Genomic DNA, 19362 nt, shown 5'->3' on the forward strand with positions numbered 1-19362 from the left:
ACACACACAGACACACACACAGACACACACACACACACGAGAACAATTTAATTATTGTTAATAATAGCTCACATATATATTGTGCTTTAGGGTTTATAAAACTCCTTAAATACATTTTGTCCCCATTTTCAAGAAAACGAAACTGAGGCCCAGTGAGACTGTGACTTGCCCATGGCTAGTAAGTGACAAAGGCAGAATTCAAATCTGCATCTTCCCTCCTTTTCTCCAATTCCTGTGTTTTTCCAAGGCATCCCACTGCTTCACTTACGTCATCTTTCTGGACATTTTGTCAATTGTTTAGAGTCAATTATTACTAGTCTATTCCAAAGTCTCATTAGCCTAGTCTCCCTACAAGACTCACCCTTTGTTTACTTGGTTTGCGCTCATCAGGAACATTTGGCAAATCATTTTACATCAGATATTCTCAAGTATCTATGACATTTTTGGGGACCATAGATTTGTGAGTTATCCCCAGAATTCTAATTTTGATCGCCTTCTTTTTTTAATTTTTTGTTCCTTTTTTCCATTTTAATCATTTAAAAGTTATTTTTATTAAAGTTTTTGATTTTCAAAACATATTCATGGATAATTTTCAACATTCACCCTGTAAAACCTTGTGTTCCAAACTTTCTTCCCTCCCTTCCCCTACCTTCTCCCCTAAACAGCAAGTAATTCAATAGATGTTAAATAGGTGCAATTCCTCTATACATATTTCCACAATTATCAAATTGCACAAGAAATATCAGATCAAAGAGGAAAAAAATGAGAAAGAAAACAAAATGCAAGCAAATAACAACAAAAAAGTGAAAATACCATGTTATGGTCCATACTCACTCCCCGTGGTCCTCTCACTAGGTACAAATGGCTTTCTTCCTCATAAGTTCATTGGAACTTTGCCTTCTTTTTTAAATCATTAATGAATATTAAAGCAAAAATTAAAACTCACAAAAAGCTTACAGCAATTTACTCCCCCCCAAAAATTATGCACTACGAGCAAGTTGGAGCAATCTCCAAATGCAAGAATGATTCAACCATTAACACAGAAAAACAATGAACATACTCATATTAAAAACAAAAATATCCAAAGCTGTGTGACAAAGCACAACACACACCTATGCCAAAAATTCTATTGTATATTAGTAATTACAAAAATAATAATAGCAGCTGCCATTTATAGAGCCCCTGTTATGTGGCAGTGCAAAGCACTTAACAAATATTATCTCATTTGATCTTCACAGAAACCTGGGATGTGGGTGCTATTACCACCCATATTTTACAGATGAAAAAACCAAGGGAGACAGAGGTTAAATGACTAGTCCATTAGGACTAGTAGTCCACTAAAACACTGAGGTCGTTTGGAGCACCTAATACTAAATATTAAACATATATGATAAAAGCATTTATGTAGCTTCAGAAGTATTATTTATTTTTATTTTGAACTTTATCAACAAAAATAGCCCAGATACTTATTACTTTTTATATGTGTATATGTATATACAGATATATACATACATGTATATTAGAATAGAAAAAGAAGATTAGACACAGAACTGTGAATCTCTACACAGAAGAGCTCGTTTTCTGTTTTTTCAGCATCCAGTACATTCAACCTGCAGCTTTCAAACCTGTCCCACTTTTCTGTGCTCTTTTTTAGCCTTCCTTCTGTTCTCTTTTTTGTATTTAAGAAAAAAAAATTAATGGCCCATTTATTTTTTCCCTTTATCTTTATTTTTCTCTTTCTTCCCTTTTTTTTCTTTTCAGCTTGACTTTTGACAAGGAGCATTATTGTCTAAAATAGTTATCTCTGAATGCATTATATCCTCCTATAAGAACTTAGGCTTACTAAAGAACCCCAGCACCCGATGTGGTTTTCTATACTAAAAGGCACTTAATAAATGTTCTTTGGATTGAACGGAATGAATTCTAATACCTTCTTTAATAAAATATTCCATGTCTTAGCATTTTGATAGTTCTACCTGGCCTCTAACCTGAATTCTTCTTGCTTTAAGTTGTTTCCTTGTGCTTATTATTGAAAGAAACCCCATCCAAAAAAAACTCAAGAATTTGTTGAAAAGAGAACCCCATTTGATTGTCAGAATTCACATAGCCACTTCTGCATATTCCACTGGCTCCGAGGAGAAGGCATGATTGAAATCCCAAGTATTAAATTCACTTTTCTTGGGGTCCACATTGACATAATCATCAGTTGCCTTTGTGTTCTCATAGTCATTAGAAGACAAAGTCATTTTGTAACCAGTGGCTGGAAAGACCAGGGTGCTGTAATTCACATCCTCAGGTGTCTAGGAACATCAGAAAGAAGGCAAAAAGTTAGGGGCCAGAATCCATCTCCTATTATGTGTGGATAGTCGCCCTTAGCACAAATTTTTTATCTCTTAGTATATTCAGGGTAAGAATAATGGAGAATTATTCAGAGAAAAAGATGTGGAAACACACATTACAGTTATTGCTTCCACATCCTTCAGGTTACAAAGGCAGCTTTCTGGAGATCTGGAAAATCCACCTAAAATTTTTTGACCATCCTTTCATCATAAGTAGTATGGATTTTTTTCTTTTATTGGGTGTTTACAGCACCTTACTGTAAAATTTGGGAGTAAATATTTGGGTATATTTGTTGTATCATCTGCTGGTCTTTGCATTTTCCACAAAACTCCCCCAAATTCCCATTTAATTTCTTATACTGACCCGTGATGCATCAAAACCACGATGGGGAAGGGATAACTGTACTTCATTAGTCGGTGGGCAAGGGTGGACAGTGATCACTGTTCACAAAGTGAGTAGAGAGATGCCCAAGAACTTATCTCCCTTGGATACTAGAATTACAGTCTGACTATACCCAAGAAAGCAGGACTGTGAACTTTTTGTTAGCATATTCATTTTGGTAGTCAACTCAGACCTCTTTTTGCTTCATACCTCTTACTGTTCAATCCTGGAAGTGGAGATCAGACCACCTAGAAACAACAGGATGTTGGATGATTTACCAACTTTTCTTTCATGTCCCCTGCTACTACTTCTTGGCCATTCCCTCTGGGGTTGTTTTCCTTAACAGCTCCTTCAGCCTGGACTACTCTGCCCATCCTATAGAGCTCACTTCTCTGGTAGTTGCTCTGGCCCTTGGAAGACCCTCTTACCTTACTGCTGGAAGGTGGAGAACAATTTTCTGAGTTGTCAAAGCTGTCTCTGGAGGAATCACCATCAATGCTATCATCTAAAGAAGAGAAGAGTGTCATAGGATTATAGCCCGTCAGAATTGGAAAGGAGCTCAGAAGTTATTCAGGTCAACCCCCTCAGTTTGCGGAGTACCTCCATAAATCATTCTTCTTCCTGGGGAAACAGTCAACACATCTTGATTAAACACTTTTTATGTACCAACTGCAAGCAATACAATGAAAGGCCAAAACTTGATCAAACTGGGATGGATGAAAGGTGATGACTTGGAAATGATGATATTGAAGGACAGAAGGTGAATTAGAGCAAGAGAGAGACAGGGTCACAGAAACAAAGAGGGTAAGAGGGAGAATGACAAGAACTGAAGGAGAAAGCAGGGTGAGAAGACAATAGATAAAGTTGGACTCTGGAGTCAGAACTATGATCCCACTAGAGGCCATCTAGTCCAATCCCCTTCCTGAAGAGAGGAAACTGATGTGTGGAGGGGAAGTGATCTACCTAAGATCATATAAGAAGTAATAGAACAAGGATCCAAACCCAAGTCTGGAGTCTCCTCACAGACATCCCCTTTTGTCTTAAGAAAATAAAAAGTTCCAATCACCTGGGCTTATTGAATCCCATAGGCATAAAAATAATCATAATCTTGATAAAAGCACACATTATAGGCTCTTTAAGATTTGTTATTTTTCTTTATTGTTTATTTATTTATTATGGAGGCAATAGGGTGACTTGCTAGGATCACGCAGCTAGTAAATGTCTGAGACTGCATTTGAACTCAAGTCTTCCTGACCCTAAGCCTAGTGCTCTATGCACTGTCATCTCCTAGCAGTCCCTCTTTAAAGTTTACAAACGAGGTAAATATATAACAATTAATTCTGAGGGAGAAATCTACTCCACTATACTATTTTATTTGTTTACTTATTTATTTCTCAATAGTATTTTCTTTTCCCAAATAGATGTAAAGATAATTTTTTTTTAATTGAGGCAGTTGGAGTTAAGTGACTTGCCCAGGGTCACACAGCTAGGAAGTGATAAGTGTCTGAGGTCAGATTTTAACTCAGATCCTCCTGGTGTTCTATCCACTGCGCCACTTAGCTGCCCCAGATATAATTTTTAACATTCATTTTCATAATATTTTGTGTTCCAAATTTTTCCCACCCCAAGACAGCAAATAATCCAATACCCATTATATGATTTTAAATTTTTTATCTTTATATTAACATTTTCTTTGTCACTTCCTTAAATCTAGACAATTGACAAAATGATAAATCAAGTCCTGATTCCCAAGTGTGAATTCCAAGGTGCAAAGGCACATAGTGAAAATTTAATAATCAGCTCAAGGTTATTTCAGCATATCTCTATATAGAGAGAACTTTATTTGCAAAACTGAAAAGTTGACAAGTCAACTATGATTAACCCCATTTCACAGACAGAAACACAGAGGCTTAGAAAAGTGAAGTGGTTTGCCCAGGATCACGATATATGTTATGGGATTGATCTTTTCACTATAACATATTGCTTCTTTTCCAAGAGTATTAATGTGGAAGGAAAAGAAAATCAGACAGAAGGTTCAGGACTGCAGTACAAAGGGTGTCAAACCAGGAGGAAGAATGCTAAGAAGCAGCCTCTCAAGGAGACCCCCTGACTTGCTAGAAGGAACATTAATTTTGAGACACAAAGCCTATGCTTGAGTTTAGTTGGACACTGACTCATTCTGTGACTTTGGATAAAGCATTTCCCATCTGCAGCCTTCGGTTCCTTACCTTAATCCCTCATGTCTCCACTTCACAAGTTTATGTAAGGAAATTATTTTGTAAGGTTCTATAGAACAATAGTATTCCATAGCATCTATATACCATAACTTAATTCAGCCATTCCCCTACTGATGGGCATCCACTCAGTTTCTAGTTTCTTGCCACCACAAAAGGGGCTGCTGCAAACCTTTTTGCACATGTGGGTTCTTTTTCCCTTTTTTATGATCTGTTTGGGGTATAGACCTAGTAGAGACACTGCTGGATCAAAGAATATGCACAGTTTAATAGCCTTTTGGGCATAGTTTTTTTAAGTCTTTAAGAGAGACTGAAATATGAATTCTTTCTATTCTGTCCTGTCTCTGGATATTATTGACAAACATTTAGATGTTCCTGAGTTTTGGGAAGCTGATGGAGACAATACATAAAGAACTCTGGCTCTAGAGTCCAAGGGCCTAACTTCAGTCAATCAACAAGCATTTGTTAACTGCCTACTGTGTGTTAAGCTCTGGGGATTCAAAGGAAAAAAAGCAAAAAACAGTCCATGTTCTCAAGGAGTTCACAATCTAAGCAGGGAGACAATTTGCAAAGAAGCTATGTATGAACAAAATATGTCCCAGGGAAATGGAGTTAATATTAGAGGGAATACAATAAGATTAGAGAGGACTTAGAAAGGTTTTTTTTCATTTTTTTAAAAATAGCTTTTTATTTTCAAAATTTATGCAAAGATAGTTTTCAACATTCACCCCTGCAAAACCTTGTGTTCCAAATTTTTCTCTCTCCCTTTAGCTAGTAATCCAATATAGGTTAAATGTACAATTATTCTAAACATATTTCCACATTTACCATGCTGCACAAGAAAAATCAGATCAAAAAGGAAAAAAAGATAAGACAAAAAACAAAAAGAAAGCAAACAACAACAAAAAGGAAGAAGAAGAAGAAGGAAGAAGAAAAGAGAGAGGGAAAGAGAGAGAAAGAGAGAAAGAAAGAGAGAGAAAGGTGGGGGATGGGAGGGAAGGAAAGAGAGGTTACTAAATTCCTCTGGATCGAAATCTTTTTATCTATAACATTAGGCAGTTGGACTCAAAAGGCCTCTGAATTTCCTTATACTTATGGACCTATGATCCCCCTGACCAAAATGTCTCTCTGAGGAGCCCTTCTTATTTCATCTACTCTAAGACTGTTCTTCCCCTTACTTACACAAAGCAAGAAGATTTAAGATGATTAGTGCTAAATAATTTTGAGATCCAGATTTACAGGGAAACTGAAAATATAATAAGTGTCCAGCATAGTCATCAGGACCTAGGGAGCTGACAACTGAGTGAGTGTTTACAGAGGGAGCTCTGGGTGAGTCATTCATTTGTAGGGGCAATAGCTCCTTTCATTATGCAGATGGTTCTTGAATTTCCCTGTGGTGGCTCCCAGATCACCAGCCCTACAGCAATAAAAAGAGAAGATCACATCCTGGCCTAATGGAAAAGAATAGGAAATTAAGAGACTGAATCAAAGAGTAATGGGATTTTAGAGCAAATTTTGTTCCATTAAATTCTGCCCCATGCTCTAGCTTATAAAGATGTTTTTAAGATTCTGACTCTTATCTCCCAAGGTGATAAGCTATCTTTCTCTGTTTTGTGTCATGTATAGATTGATCAAGCCATCATCTATACCTTTATTTAAGTTTTTTTAAATCAAGAATGAGAAAGAGCTTGCAAATGATATGATGTTATACTTAGAGAATCAATGAAAAGTGTACTTGAAACAATTAACAACTTTGGTAAAGTTGCAGGATATAAAATAAACCCATAAATCATCAGCATTTTTATATGTTACTAACAAAGCACAGCAGCAAAACACATAGAAAGAAATCCCATTTAAAATAACCGTAGACAATATAAAATATTTGGGAGTCTATCTGCCAATAGTAAATGTAGGAATTATATGAAGAAAATTACAAAACATTTTTCACATAAATAAAGTTAGATCTCAACAATTGGAAAAATAACTGTTACTCATAGGTGGGTAAAACTAATATAATAAAAATGACAATTTTAATCTAAATTAGTCTATTTATTCAGTGCTATACCAATCTGCCAAAAATTAGCTTTATGGAGCTAGAAAAATAATTACAAAATAAATCTAGAAAAAAAGAAAAGATCCAAAATATCAAGTGAATTAATAGGGAAAAATGTAAAGGATAATGACTTAGCCATCTCAGACCAAAAACTATATTATAAAGCAGCAGTCATCAAAAATAGTTGGTACTAGCTAAGAAATAGAGTAGTGGATCAGGTTAGGTACACAAGACATAATAGTCAATGACTATAATAATCTCTAATTTGATAAACCCAAAGATTCCAGATAAGAACTCACTATTTGGCAAAAATTTCTGGGAACATTGAAAAAAAATGGCAGTCATAGACCAACAACTCATATCCTATACCAAGATAAGGTAGAAATGAGTATATGTTTTAGACATAAAGGATGATACTAACACGCAAGTTAGGAGAACAAGAGAGAGTTTATCTGTTAGATCTTTGGAGAAAGGAGGAATTTATTGTCAAACAAGAAATAGAGAACATTATGAAATACAAAATGGATAATTTTGGTTACATTAAATTAGATTAAATTAAATTACAAACAAAATCAATGCATCCAAGATTAAAAGGGAAGCAGAAAACTGGGAAACGATTTTTAGGTCAGTGTTTCTAATAAAGTCCTCATTTCTAAAATATATGCAGAACTGATTCAAATTTGTAAGAATACAAGTCATTCCCCAATTGATAAATGGTTGAAAGATATGAACAGGCAATTTTCAAATAAAGAAATCAAAGTTATCAATAGTCATATGTAAAAATGCTCTGATTTGATTAGGAAATTCAAATTAAAACAACTCTGAAATATACCTCATACTTATCAGATTGGCTAAGATGACAGGAAAAGTGGAAGTTTTGTGGGAAAACTGATATATTAATGCATTGCTGGTAGAGTTGTAAACTCATCCAACTATTCTAGCGTACAATTTAGAACTATGTCCAAAAGACTATCAAATTGTGCGTATACTTTGATCCAGTCATGCCAGTACTGGATCTATATCTCAAAGAGATCATAAAAGAAGGGGAAAGACTACATATGCAAAAATGTTTGCAGCAGCTCTTTTTCTGGTGGCAAAGAATTGGAAAATGAGTGAATGCACATCAATTGGGGAATGACTGAATAAGTTATAATATATGAATGTAATGGGGAGATAAGAAATAGAAATATAAAGGAAAGACAAGAAATATTGAACAGGATGATTTTAGAAGCACCTGGAAAGACTTAAATGAACTTATGGTAAGTGAAGCAAGCAGAACCAGGAAAACATTGAAGTTGGCAACATCAAGATTATATGATGTTCCAGCCATTCTGGAGAACGATTTGGAACTATGCTCAAAAAGTTATCACACTGTGCATACCCTTTGATCCAGCAGTGTTACTACTGGGCTTATATCCCAAAGAGATCTTAAAGAAGGGAGAGGGACCTGTATATGCACGAATGTTTGTGGCAGGTCTCTTTGTAGTGGCCAGAAACTGGAAACTGAGTGGATGCTCATCAATTGGAGAATGGCTGAATAAATTGTGGTATATGAATATTACGGAATATTATTATTCTATAAGAAATGACCAGCAGGATGATGTCAGAAAGGTCTAGATAGACTTACATGAACTGATGCTGAGTGAAATGAGCAGGGCCAGGAGATCATTATATACTTCGACAACAATACTATATGATGATCAATTCTGATGGACGTGGTCCTCTTCAGCAATGAGATGAATCACATCAGTTCCAATAGAGCAGCAATGAATTGAACCAGTTACACCCAGTGAAAGAACTCTGGGAGATGACTATGAACCACTATATAGAATTTCCAATCTCTCTATTTTTGTTTGCCTGCATTTTTTATTTCCTTCACAAGCTAATTGTACACTATTTCAAAGTCCGATTCTTTTTGTACAGCAAAAACATACAGCATATATGGACATTAATACATATATTGTATTTAACTTATACTTTACATAATTAACATGTATTGGTCAACCTGCCATCTGGGGATGGGGGTAGAGGGAAGGAGAGGAAAAGTTGGAACAAAAGGTTTTGCAACTGTCAATGCTGAAAAATTACCCATGCATATATCTTGTAAATAAAAAGCTATTAAAAAAAAGATTATGTGATGTTGAGCTATGATAGACTTAGCTCTTCTCAGCAATCAGTGATCCAAGGCAGTTCCAGTTAACTTTGTATGGAAAATGCCATCTGCATCTAGTGAGAGAATTGTAGAGACTGAATATAGATCAAAGCATAGTATTTTCACCTTTCTTTTTTGTGGTTTTCCCCTTTTGTTCTGATTTTTCTTTCTCAAGATGAGTAATTCAAAAAATGAATATACACTTAAAACCTAATTAGTTTGCTTGCTAATGTGGAGAGGAGGGAAATAAGGGAGAGAGGGAAAAATTTTTGGAACTAAAAATATTACAAAAATGAACATTGAAATCCATCTTTACATGTAATTGGAAAAACAGTATACTATTAAAATAAACATTTTAAAAAAGAATGTGAAAGAGCAAAAGGTCAAGCACAGTTCCCTGGAACAATCCATTTGAGTGACCTCTTATCAAGTTGGCATTGAACCAAGAAAGGGTTCAGCCATTTCTGAACATATCTAATCACCTTATCTTTTAGCCCACATCTTTTCTTCTTTTCCATAGAATAGTACAAGAATGTACTTCATTAAAGAGTAGGTAAACTATGTCTCTAGTATTTTCCTATAGCAACTATCAAAAAGGGAACTAAGATTTATCTGGTAAGACCAGTTTTTCAACATGGTTTCCTTTTCTAGATAGTTACTAACCATCTCTTTCATAATCTGCCTTAGATTTTTTTTATTTCTTTAATTTCCAAAGGTATTATCTTTCTTTTTTATTATTAAAACCTTTTATTTTCAAAACATAAGCATAGATAATTTTCAACACTCACTCTCGCAAAACCTGGTGTTCCAAATTTTTCCCTCTCTTTTCCCTATCCCCGCCCCTAGACAGCAAGTAATCTAAAATATGTCAAACTTATGCAATTCTTCCATATATAGTTCTACAATTATCATGCTGCACAAGAAAAATCAGATCAAAAAAGGAAAAAAAATGGAAAGAAAACAAAATGCAAGCAAATAACAATAAAAGATGTGAAAATGCTATGTTGTGATCACATTCAGTTCCCACAATCCTCTCTCTGGATGCAGATGGCTCTCTTCATCACAAGTCCACTGGAACTGGCCTGAATCATTTCATTGTTGAAAAGCTGCTCTAGAATTTTTTGGGGGAGGTCAAAGTCAAACTCACTGATTATAAGGTACAAAATCTGTTCTTTTTTCTTTAAAAAATCAGAACAATTTTTGCTCTTCTCCCACTCTGTGGTACTTCTCCCATTCTTCGTGATGTTAAACAATTAAAAAGTAGGAACAGTGGGGATCTAGGTCCTTGCCCCAGCTTTGTTACTAACTTGCTGTGTGACCTCCAAGCCTCAGTTTTCTCCTTCAAAAATGAAGGATTGTATTAATTGAACTCTGAAGTCTTTTCTAGATCTTATGTGCTAACTCTATGATAGATATATTACTTCGTTTGCTTAATTAATTAGTAATATTAGTCAGCGACATTAATCACCATTTATTTAGACAATTATATACACAATCAGATCCATGTCTAGTAGGTAGAAACTACTATTGAGAGTCAAGGAGATCCAGCTTTGACCTGGATCTGATAATTTTTGATCTCCCTGGGTTTCAGCTTCCCCTCTCTGTAATAGAGTGAGAAAATTCTTTGTCCCTCCTCTTCTTCCCTCCTTGCCTAATATATTAGAAAATATAAATGATAAATGTTGATGGAGATATGGGAAAATAGACACAAATGAAAATTGAGAGTTACGAATTGATCCCACCACTATGGAGAGAAATTTGGAACTATGTCCAGATAGGTATAAAACCATGCATCCTTTGATATACCTTTGATCACTACTAGATTTGTATCCTTTCTTTTTTTTTAAGAAAAGGAAAAGGACTTATATGTACAAAAATATTTATAGCAACTCTTTTTATGGTGGCAAGGAATTAGAAATTGAAAGAAGGTCCATCATCTGGAGAATGGCTGAACAAGTTGTGGTATATGATTGTGGTAAAATACCACTGTACTATGAGAAATGACAAGCAGAATGCTTTCAGAAAGATGTATACAACTGATACAAAGTGAAATGAGCAGATCCAGAGAACATTGTTCACAGTAATTGGAATGTTAGTATGATGATCAACTATAAATCATTTAGCTAACCTCAGCAATCTAATGATCCAAGACAATTTTAAAAGACTTATGATGAAAAATACTATCCAGTTCCAGAGAAAGAACAGATAGTAGCTGATTGCAGATTAAGCATACTTTTTAAACTTTCTTTGTTTTTCTTGGTTCGTTGCTTTGTTTTGTTTTGATCTGTGCTTTCCCTCCCACAATGTGACAACATAGAAATATGTTTTGCATGATTACATATGTACAACATATATCAAATTTTTTACTTTCTGAATGAAAGAAAAGGTAGGGAAGAAGAGAGATAATTTGGCAACATTTTAAAAAATGAACTTTAAATCAATTTTACATGTAATTGGAAAAAATAAAATATTTTTAAGAGAACATAAGAGACAGCAGGAAAGAAAGGAGTAGATAGGGACAAATTGAAGAAAAGAATGGGAAGACAATAGTGAAAGGCTATCTGTTGGAGAAATCAGGAGGATATCATTTTAGTATAGTACTATAAGTATAGAGAAGGGAAGAGTGTTAATTGTCTGTGAGCTTGGATAGAAGTCCTTTGTGTCATATCCTTTCTTTGGAATGAAATAAAATATATACAAGGAAAGAAGGAAGGAAGGAAAAAAAAGGAAGGAAGGGAGAGAAGAAGGGAGGATGGGAGGGGAGGAAGAAAGAGAAAGAAAGGAAATAAAAGAAATGAAAGAAGATAGGAATGAAGAGAAAGAAAAAGAAGAAGGGAGGGAGGAGAAGGAAAGAAGAGGAAAGAAGAAAAGTAGGATTGAAGGAAAAGAAAGAAAGGAAGGAAGAGAAGGGAAAGAAGGAAGGTAGAATTGAAGGAAAAGGAAGGAAGAAAGACAGCAGTATACAAGTGTAACACTTAGGGCAAGATGACAAAGGAAATCAAGGTGGGGCTTAGCTTCTGAGAAAACAGAAAGAATCAATAAAAATTTTTCTTCTGAGGTGGACAAAGGCTGATGCAGGAGGATGAACAAAAGGGCTACCCCTTTCAAGGTCTCCAGGGGGAGCAGTAGCACTTCTAATGATCTCGAAGCAAGCTAAGATTACTCACCTCTGTAAGTCAAGGCAGAACCTGAAAGCTTCTTTGACCCTCTCTTTTTTGAAGGAGGTGAATCATTTTTGTCTTTTGGCTTCTTTGGGGCTGGGGTTTGGGTTCTTGCAGCTTTCACCACCTGGCCATGGTAGTTGGCTAGAGAAGAAACGTTGGTGATTGAGAGTTAACCTTAGACTTTTCCTATTTCTATCCAAGTTTTCCTCTGCCCAAATGTTTTTATTGAGCATTGGAAAACCAGGGAGAGATTTTCAAGAGGACAACTCATCTCATCCCCTATCTTCAAGCAAATAGATTCCTAAATTAGGTAAACAGATTTATTCTTTTGATGTTTCTACAATCTACCATGGGAGTCCATTAGGTGCCTATGTTCCTTTATGGTTGACCCATAATCTCTTATTCAATTCAAATCCATTTCTTAACTAACATTTAATACAGTCAGGAAATGAGAAAAATAGATCAGCAGCAGGCTAAACAATAGTAGCTCCTTTATCCTTTCCTCATAGGTAATACTTTTTTGGGGGAGTTCATTTATGCTTTAAAATTTTCTTTTTCTAAGATAGAATTTTGGATTGAGTTGCTAAGTATAAATGAATAGAATAATACTTTGTTCTGTTCATTTAGGTATTTATATTTGTCAGTATTCATTTATTTCTTTTAAGTTTTGAATTGCATTAGTATATAATTGGGTAAAATAATTTCTAACAGTTTCCTTTATTTCATCTTTTATCTTTTCTTTCATTTTCATTTACATATTTTTATTTTTCTTTCTTTTTTTGTTGTTCAGTCATGTCCAACTGGGTGTGACCACATGAACATAGTAATGGGGTTTTCTTGGCAAGATATTGGATTGATTTATCATTTCCTCCTCCAATTTATCCCCATTTTATAGATGGTAATTTGAAGCAAAGAGGAATTAAGTGACTTGCCCAGAGTCACACAGCTTGTAAGTGTCTGATTGAACTCAGATGCTCCTGATTCATAGTCTAGTTCTATATTCATTGCACTACCTCGCTGCCCTTCTTCCTTTTGTTAAAGATTAAATTAATTACTAGGTTATCTATTTTATTGGTCTTGTTAAAAAAAAAAAACAAGGCCTGGCATTATTTGTATTTGCAATAGATTTTCATATTGATTTCCAATTTTGTTTATCTTTCAAGATTTTCAGAATTGTGAATGTGTATGTTTATTTGGGATATTTTGCTTTGTTGTTTTCCAGTTTTTTTTTTTATTGCAGGTCCAGTTCATTGATCTCTTACCTCTTTCATTTGTGGTTGAAAAGTGCTCAGACTGCTAAAGCTATGCCTCACAAGTTTTGATGTGTTGTCTTGTAATTAACATTTTCTTTGATAAAATTACCTATTATTTCAATGAATGATTATTTGGCCCACACATTCTTTAAATTTATATTTAGTTGCCATTTAAATATGAATTCTTTCTTCATATTTCCCTTATTATCATTTTTATTGGGTTGCTGTCAGTAAAAATAATTTTTAATATTTCTGCTTCTCATAGGTACTATTTTCATCCCATTTGATTATTTGTCACCAAGAAGAGAATCTGAAGGGTAGAAAGACATGAAGCAGCAATATTTTGGATGGAGAATGTAGCTAAAGTAAGGAGACGAAGCATCTAGAGAGAGCTTCCAAACTATAAGAGAGAGCTGGAACTAGTACAGGGCAAACAGGGCTTTGTTCCAGGTCATGTCATTTCCAGGAGGGTGTCCTTCCATGACCCCCTCTTATTATAACCATTTCTGAATCTCACCTTAATGTCTTTCAGAGATATTAGTTTTAACTGACTGACTCCTTGACACTCTGAAAGATAAGTTGTAAACTATATTTCTGCCAACCCCATCTCTCCAAATGAATTTACCTTTAAAACATGGGAACGGGAGAATTGCGTCAGCAACCTGAAGTGGTCAAGGTCTTTCTTCTGAAGGATTTTTTTAAGATTGTGTGGTTAATATATATGTTGCCTAGGTTTTAGCATTCTAGGGGACTTTGTTCCCTACTTAGCAAATGTTCAAATCAAGGTTGGGATTACTGGATACTAAGAATCTGAGTTCTGCCCTGGGCACAACCTGGGTTGTTTTTGTTGAAAATTACCTATTTTCCTGCTGAGTAAAATATATAGGAGTAAGAAGAGAACAGCCTGAAGAAAGAAGGCAAGTACTTCAATCAGCATGACATGCCAGAGTTCAACTTGCAAGGAGCTGAAAAAAAAAAGAGAGAAGGGGGAAAAGTACAAGAATTAGAGCCTTTAAAATTGCTGTGGATGCTACATCAACTCTCCTGGACACTGACTGATTGCCCCTGAGCAAATTTAATGAGATCATCTGGCAGGATAAGGTACTAGACACTGAGGTCCTTTCTTGAGCTAAACTGCCAAGAATTGCAAGTTTTCTGCAGAGAGTACAACGCCATTGGGCTGACCACATTGTTCAAATGCCAAATGTACATTTGCCAAAAAAGATTATTTTATGGAGAACACACATAGGGCAAGTACTCACAAAGTGGTCATAAAAAGCGATACAAGGACACTCTCAAGATAAGAACTTTAGAATTGATTGTATGACATGAGAGACACTAGCACAGGAATATCCAGTATGGAGTGCTCTCATCAGAAAAAAAGCAGAATTGAATTAGTTCAGAAGAAACTCAAGATGCACAAATTTAAAGAATCCATCCCAAATGTCCACATGAACTATTTGTGTCCGACCTGTGGCAGAGCATTTCGAGCTCATATTGGTCTGATCAGCCATAGCTGGACACACTATAACATGATTCTAACATAGTAATGTCATTTTGGTCCTTTTCAAGAATAAACCATTTCAAAAACAACCAATGAATGAGATATGGAAGTTTGAGAATTTAATTTACTTTTGTCACCCTAAAAAAGTCATCTAACTTCTGTGAAGCTATTTCCCCTTCTTATAAGACAGAAACTAGCAAGAAAGAGGGAAGGATAGTGATAGGAAGGTTGAGGAACTGGTTGCTGGTTAGCCCAGAACCCTGTCTTTATCAAAGTGGGGCCAGACAGCAGACCCAGATGTGGGAATAGGAGTAGGGAGCAGAGGTTGTGATTCCTAGAACTAACCTCAATACATTTGTTGCTATCGTGGACTTATTAGTCATCGCCACTGAAATTCAGCTTCTCTAGGGAAAGAATGAGCAGGTAGGGAGACTCGCAGGATCCTTTGTCTGAGAGATCTATAGGAGACAAAGCATCAGAGTTAGGACTCTTGGTTTGAAATATGGATAATGCAGCAATATGTTTTGTATGATATCTTATGTATAATGAAAATCATATTTCTTGTCTTCTCAATGAATGGGGAAAAGTAGAGGGAGAAATTAAAACTGAAAATAAAAGTAATTTTTTAATTTAAATTTTTAAAAAGTGAATATTGCAAAGAACAAGCACGGTTCAAAAAAAGGAAGAAAAAGAGAGAGAGAGAGAGAGAGAGAGAGAGATCAGAAGGCATCTCAACTCCACAATCTTTTAGAAATGGGAAGTCTACAAATATGTATTACACCATTTTCAGAGTTTTGGGATTCATTAATCAGTTATGATTTTTTTCCTCTTTTTCCTTTGTTTTAAAAAATATATTGGTTTATGAAGTTACTCTCTTGGAGAGGAAGAGGGAAAGCTACTGAGGAAGATTTTGGTGAAACAGAAAACAAAAGACATCAATAAAGTATGTTAAAATTGTTTTTAAAGAAGATAAAAATCATTCCTATTCTTAAAAATAAATAGTGCTAGGTGTTGAACTTAAGTTTCTTACAGCAAATGTTAATGTGTTAATATGTGTATAAAAATAACAATACTCTCCCAAATTAATTTACATATCTAATTAAATACTAATAAAACACTAATGCAAGGGTTCTTTTTTGGAATTGGATCCAATCATAATGAAATTTATGTGAAAAAACAAATTGGCAAGTATATCAAGGAACACCCTGGGGAAACAGCTGATGAGGAATTGAGATACCAAATATATAATATGGGTGTTTGGTAAACCTATAGTAAATAAAAAGTAATGAAGTAATTCATTATTTAATAAAGGGTAGTAAAGTCAGGAAACTGATTTAGATACACTTCTTAGACTACATAACTTAATCAGGAGACCAGCCAACAAGCTTTTATTAAATACTTATATAGGGCAGGCATCTAGCTAAGAACTGAGAATACAAAGAATGGTAAAATGCTGCTAGAGGATAGACTCAAACATCAAAAGTATACTGTAAGAAGGAAAAAATGGAATAAGGACTTTACCTCAGTTATGGAGGGGAGAGAACTTTTCCTATTAAATACAAAGAAGAAATTATTAAAGATAGAACATATATTCTTAACTACATCAAAATAAATTCTATCCTCCAAAAAAAAAAGTAGTGTACTCAAAAGAAAAACAGATTGAGAAAATTTGCATGGCAAATGTGATGAATAAAAATATAAACACAGAAATCAATGATCTAAAACCACTAATAATTCAAAAAGGTGACGTTCAGTCCACAATGAATAAAAGGTCAAAAGATATTTAGAGATCATTTTATAAAGAGGAAAATTAAACCATTAATAATTACTTTAAAAATGTTCAACCTTGCTAATGAGCAAGAGATTAAAACAACTTTAAGATAATACTTCTTATTTATCAAAATGGCAAAAATAATTAAAAGCAATAACATTCAAGATTGGTGAGGTTGTGGAGAAACAATATTCATTCATTGCTGGTAGAATTGCAAATGATCAGGGGTGGGGATTTTTTATTTGTTTTTTTGAAAGCACTATGAAATATAAATTACAAATACAATCATGGCTTTTCCCCACCGTGAGGCAATTGGGCTTAAGTGACTTGCCCAGAGTCACACAGCTAGGAAGTATTAAGTGTTTGAGACCAGATTTGAATTTAGGTCTCCTGACTTCAGGGCTGGTGCTCTTTCCACTGTGCCACCTAGCTGACCCACAATCATGGCTGTTGACCTAAAAATTCTACTGTTGGGAACATACTCTGAAAATGTAATTGTTTAAAAGAGCTCTATATTAAAATATTTTACTTGCATATTTATTTATTTAAATATTTAAAAATATTGATTTGTAATTTTAAAAATTGGAAACAAATTAAATGTTTGACAATAATGGGATGGTCAAATAAATTATGTTGCATTAATGTGATGGATATAATGGGAATAATGACTAAAAGTGTGTTATAGTGGGTTGAATTAGACTCATCTTTTGGAAAATGGGGTTCAAATATTTTGGGTACATACTGGCTGTGTAACCTCATGCAAGGTTCTTAATTTCTCGGATAGTTTTCCAGAAATTACTCACTTGCAAACAGGTTGACCCAGGATTGGTAGAGAAAGTTCCCACACCAGGAATTGCCTACAATAAAGAAACCACAGTGACTTGGCAAATTATATAATAGGACAAAACAGTTATGTCCTGCTAAAAGAGTGAAAAAAGAAATTTATCCACCTTTGTTCATATTTGTCCTGTGTACTGTTTTACATAGGTGATGTGCTTGTGTATACCCACTTGATTGTATCTCAAATCATTAATTTTCTTGTGAGATTTCTATACTGCTGGCTAATTTTTAGTTTGGATAAAAGAGTTGCTGCCCAGATCTCAACCTTTCAGAGACTTGAGTTACTATATACTCTATAACCTTCCTGAACCAGATTCTGACCCACTGTTTGATGTTTTGCAATTTCTCTAGATCACACAGATTAAAGAGCTAAAAACCTCAAAAGTCACAATGATGTCAGTGACAATGTCATTGATGTTCTTTCCATCAAGAGTGACCACATCTGCTGATTTTTCTTGTGCAATGTAATGAATATGGAAATATGTTTAGAAGAATTGCTGTCTTGGGGAGGAGGGGAAAAGTAGAAAAATTTGGGACATAAGGTTTTGCCGAGATGAATCTTGAAAAGTATCTTCGCATGTATTTAGAAAAATAAAACTAGTAATTAAAAAAACAAACCGTATAGTTGGAAGAGGTAGTATTTTTCCTATAATTTCTGGGAAATTTTCTAGTGTATTCCAGTGTATGTGTTACTTTCTTTGGGTTTTAGATAAAATACTTTTTATTATATTAGAAAAGAATTCCTCTAAGTTTTTGATTTGTAGGTATTTTTAAAAAAAACATAAATGTATGCTATATTTTGTCCAGGGCTTTTTCTGCACCTATTGAAATAATTCTGTTTAGGGATATTTTTGTTTTCAAATGTCTCTTGTTCTTAAATATTTGTTTCAATTGCTTTATATCTTAAGATATTTTACTTCTTGCAAATAAATCTGTTATTAAGATCTTTTCCTTCAATTAACAATTTCTTTTATAATTCTAATTGCATTGCTTTTGTATATGTAAAAACTTTTCAATTTTTACAATAAAAATAATTTAATTTCCGGTGATCTTCTCTTTAAAAAAAAAAAAAAAAGAATGACCAGATCTAGCCGATTTGCTTCCCTTTGCTTCAGAACGATCAAATTCATAGGCTCCTCAGGGGTTTCTTGCACTTATTCCTAAGTCCATGATGTGATATGGGTGACAATCCCACTCAAATAATGGTTACAGTGATCAAGGATATGGAGAATATTTCATTCATATTCATTCATTCCCATTGATGATAGCACTTGTACCAGAACCAAATGCCCTATCTAATTTGACTCTGTGGATTAAAGGCCAGTCTGTAAAGTGGGTAAAGGATCTCTACTAGTTAAAAAAAAAAATTGGGGCCAAGGCCATAGACTTGACCATCGTACACCTTCCTCTGATCTGGTTTGTTGACAAGTGGTTGCTTATTAAATTGCCCAATACTTCCATAAATTAGGATGAATAAGAAGGAAGACTATGAAGAAATCTGAAAATAATGCAAAATGAAAAAAAGCTAAACCAGAAGAGATCAAACTAATTATGAACATAAAAGTGGCAAAGTAAAAGTTAATGAACTAACAAACAAAGCATTCTTATAAAGAGTAAGAAGGGGCAATTTTAAAAAGGTCTTCATTTATTTAGCTATAAGTAGTTGCAAA

General features: G+C 34.5%; 1 protein-coding gene across 1 annotated transcript; it reads right to left on the reverse strand.

Annotated features, from left to right (window-relative positions):
- Positions 1-1465: 1465 nt before the first annotated feature.
- Positions 1466-15464, reverse strand: RHEX (regulator of hemoglobinization and erythroid cell expansion). The gene is made up of 5 exons (XM_051996761.1): positions 15427-15464; positions 14436-14542; positions 12328-12465; positions 3150-3226; positions 1466-2300 (listed from the first exon to the last, which is right to left on the reverse strand). The coding sequence occupies exons 1-5, from the start codon at positions 15462-15464 to the stop codon at positions 2100-2102; spliced, it is 561 nt and encodes a 186-aa protein (XP_051852721.1). The 3' UTR covers positions 1466-2099.
- Between the last annotated feature and the right edge of the window lie 3898 nt (positions 15465-19362).

Source organism: Antechinus flavipes, chromosome 4 (genome assembly GCF_016432865.1).
Source record: "Antechinus flavipes isolate AdamAnt ecotype Samford, QLD, Australia chromosome 4, AdamAnt_v2, whole genome shotgun sequence".
Lineage (NCBI taxonomy): Eukaryota > Metazoa > Chordata > Mammalia > Dasyuromorphia > Dasyuridae > Antechinus > Antechinus flavipes.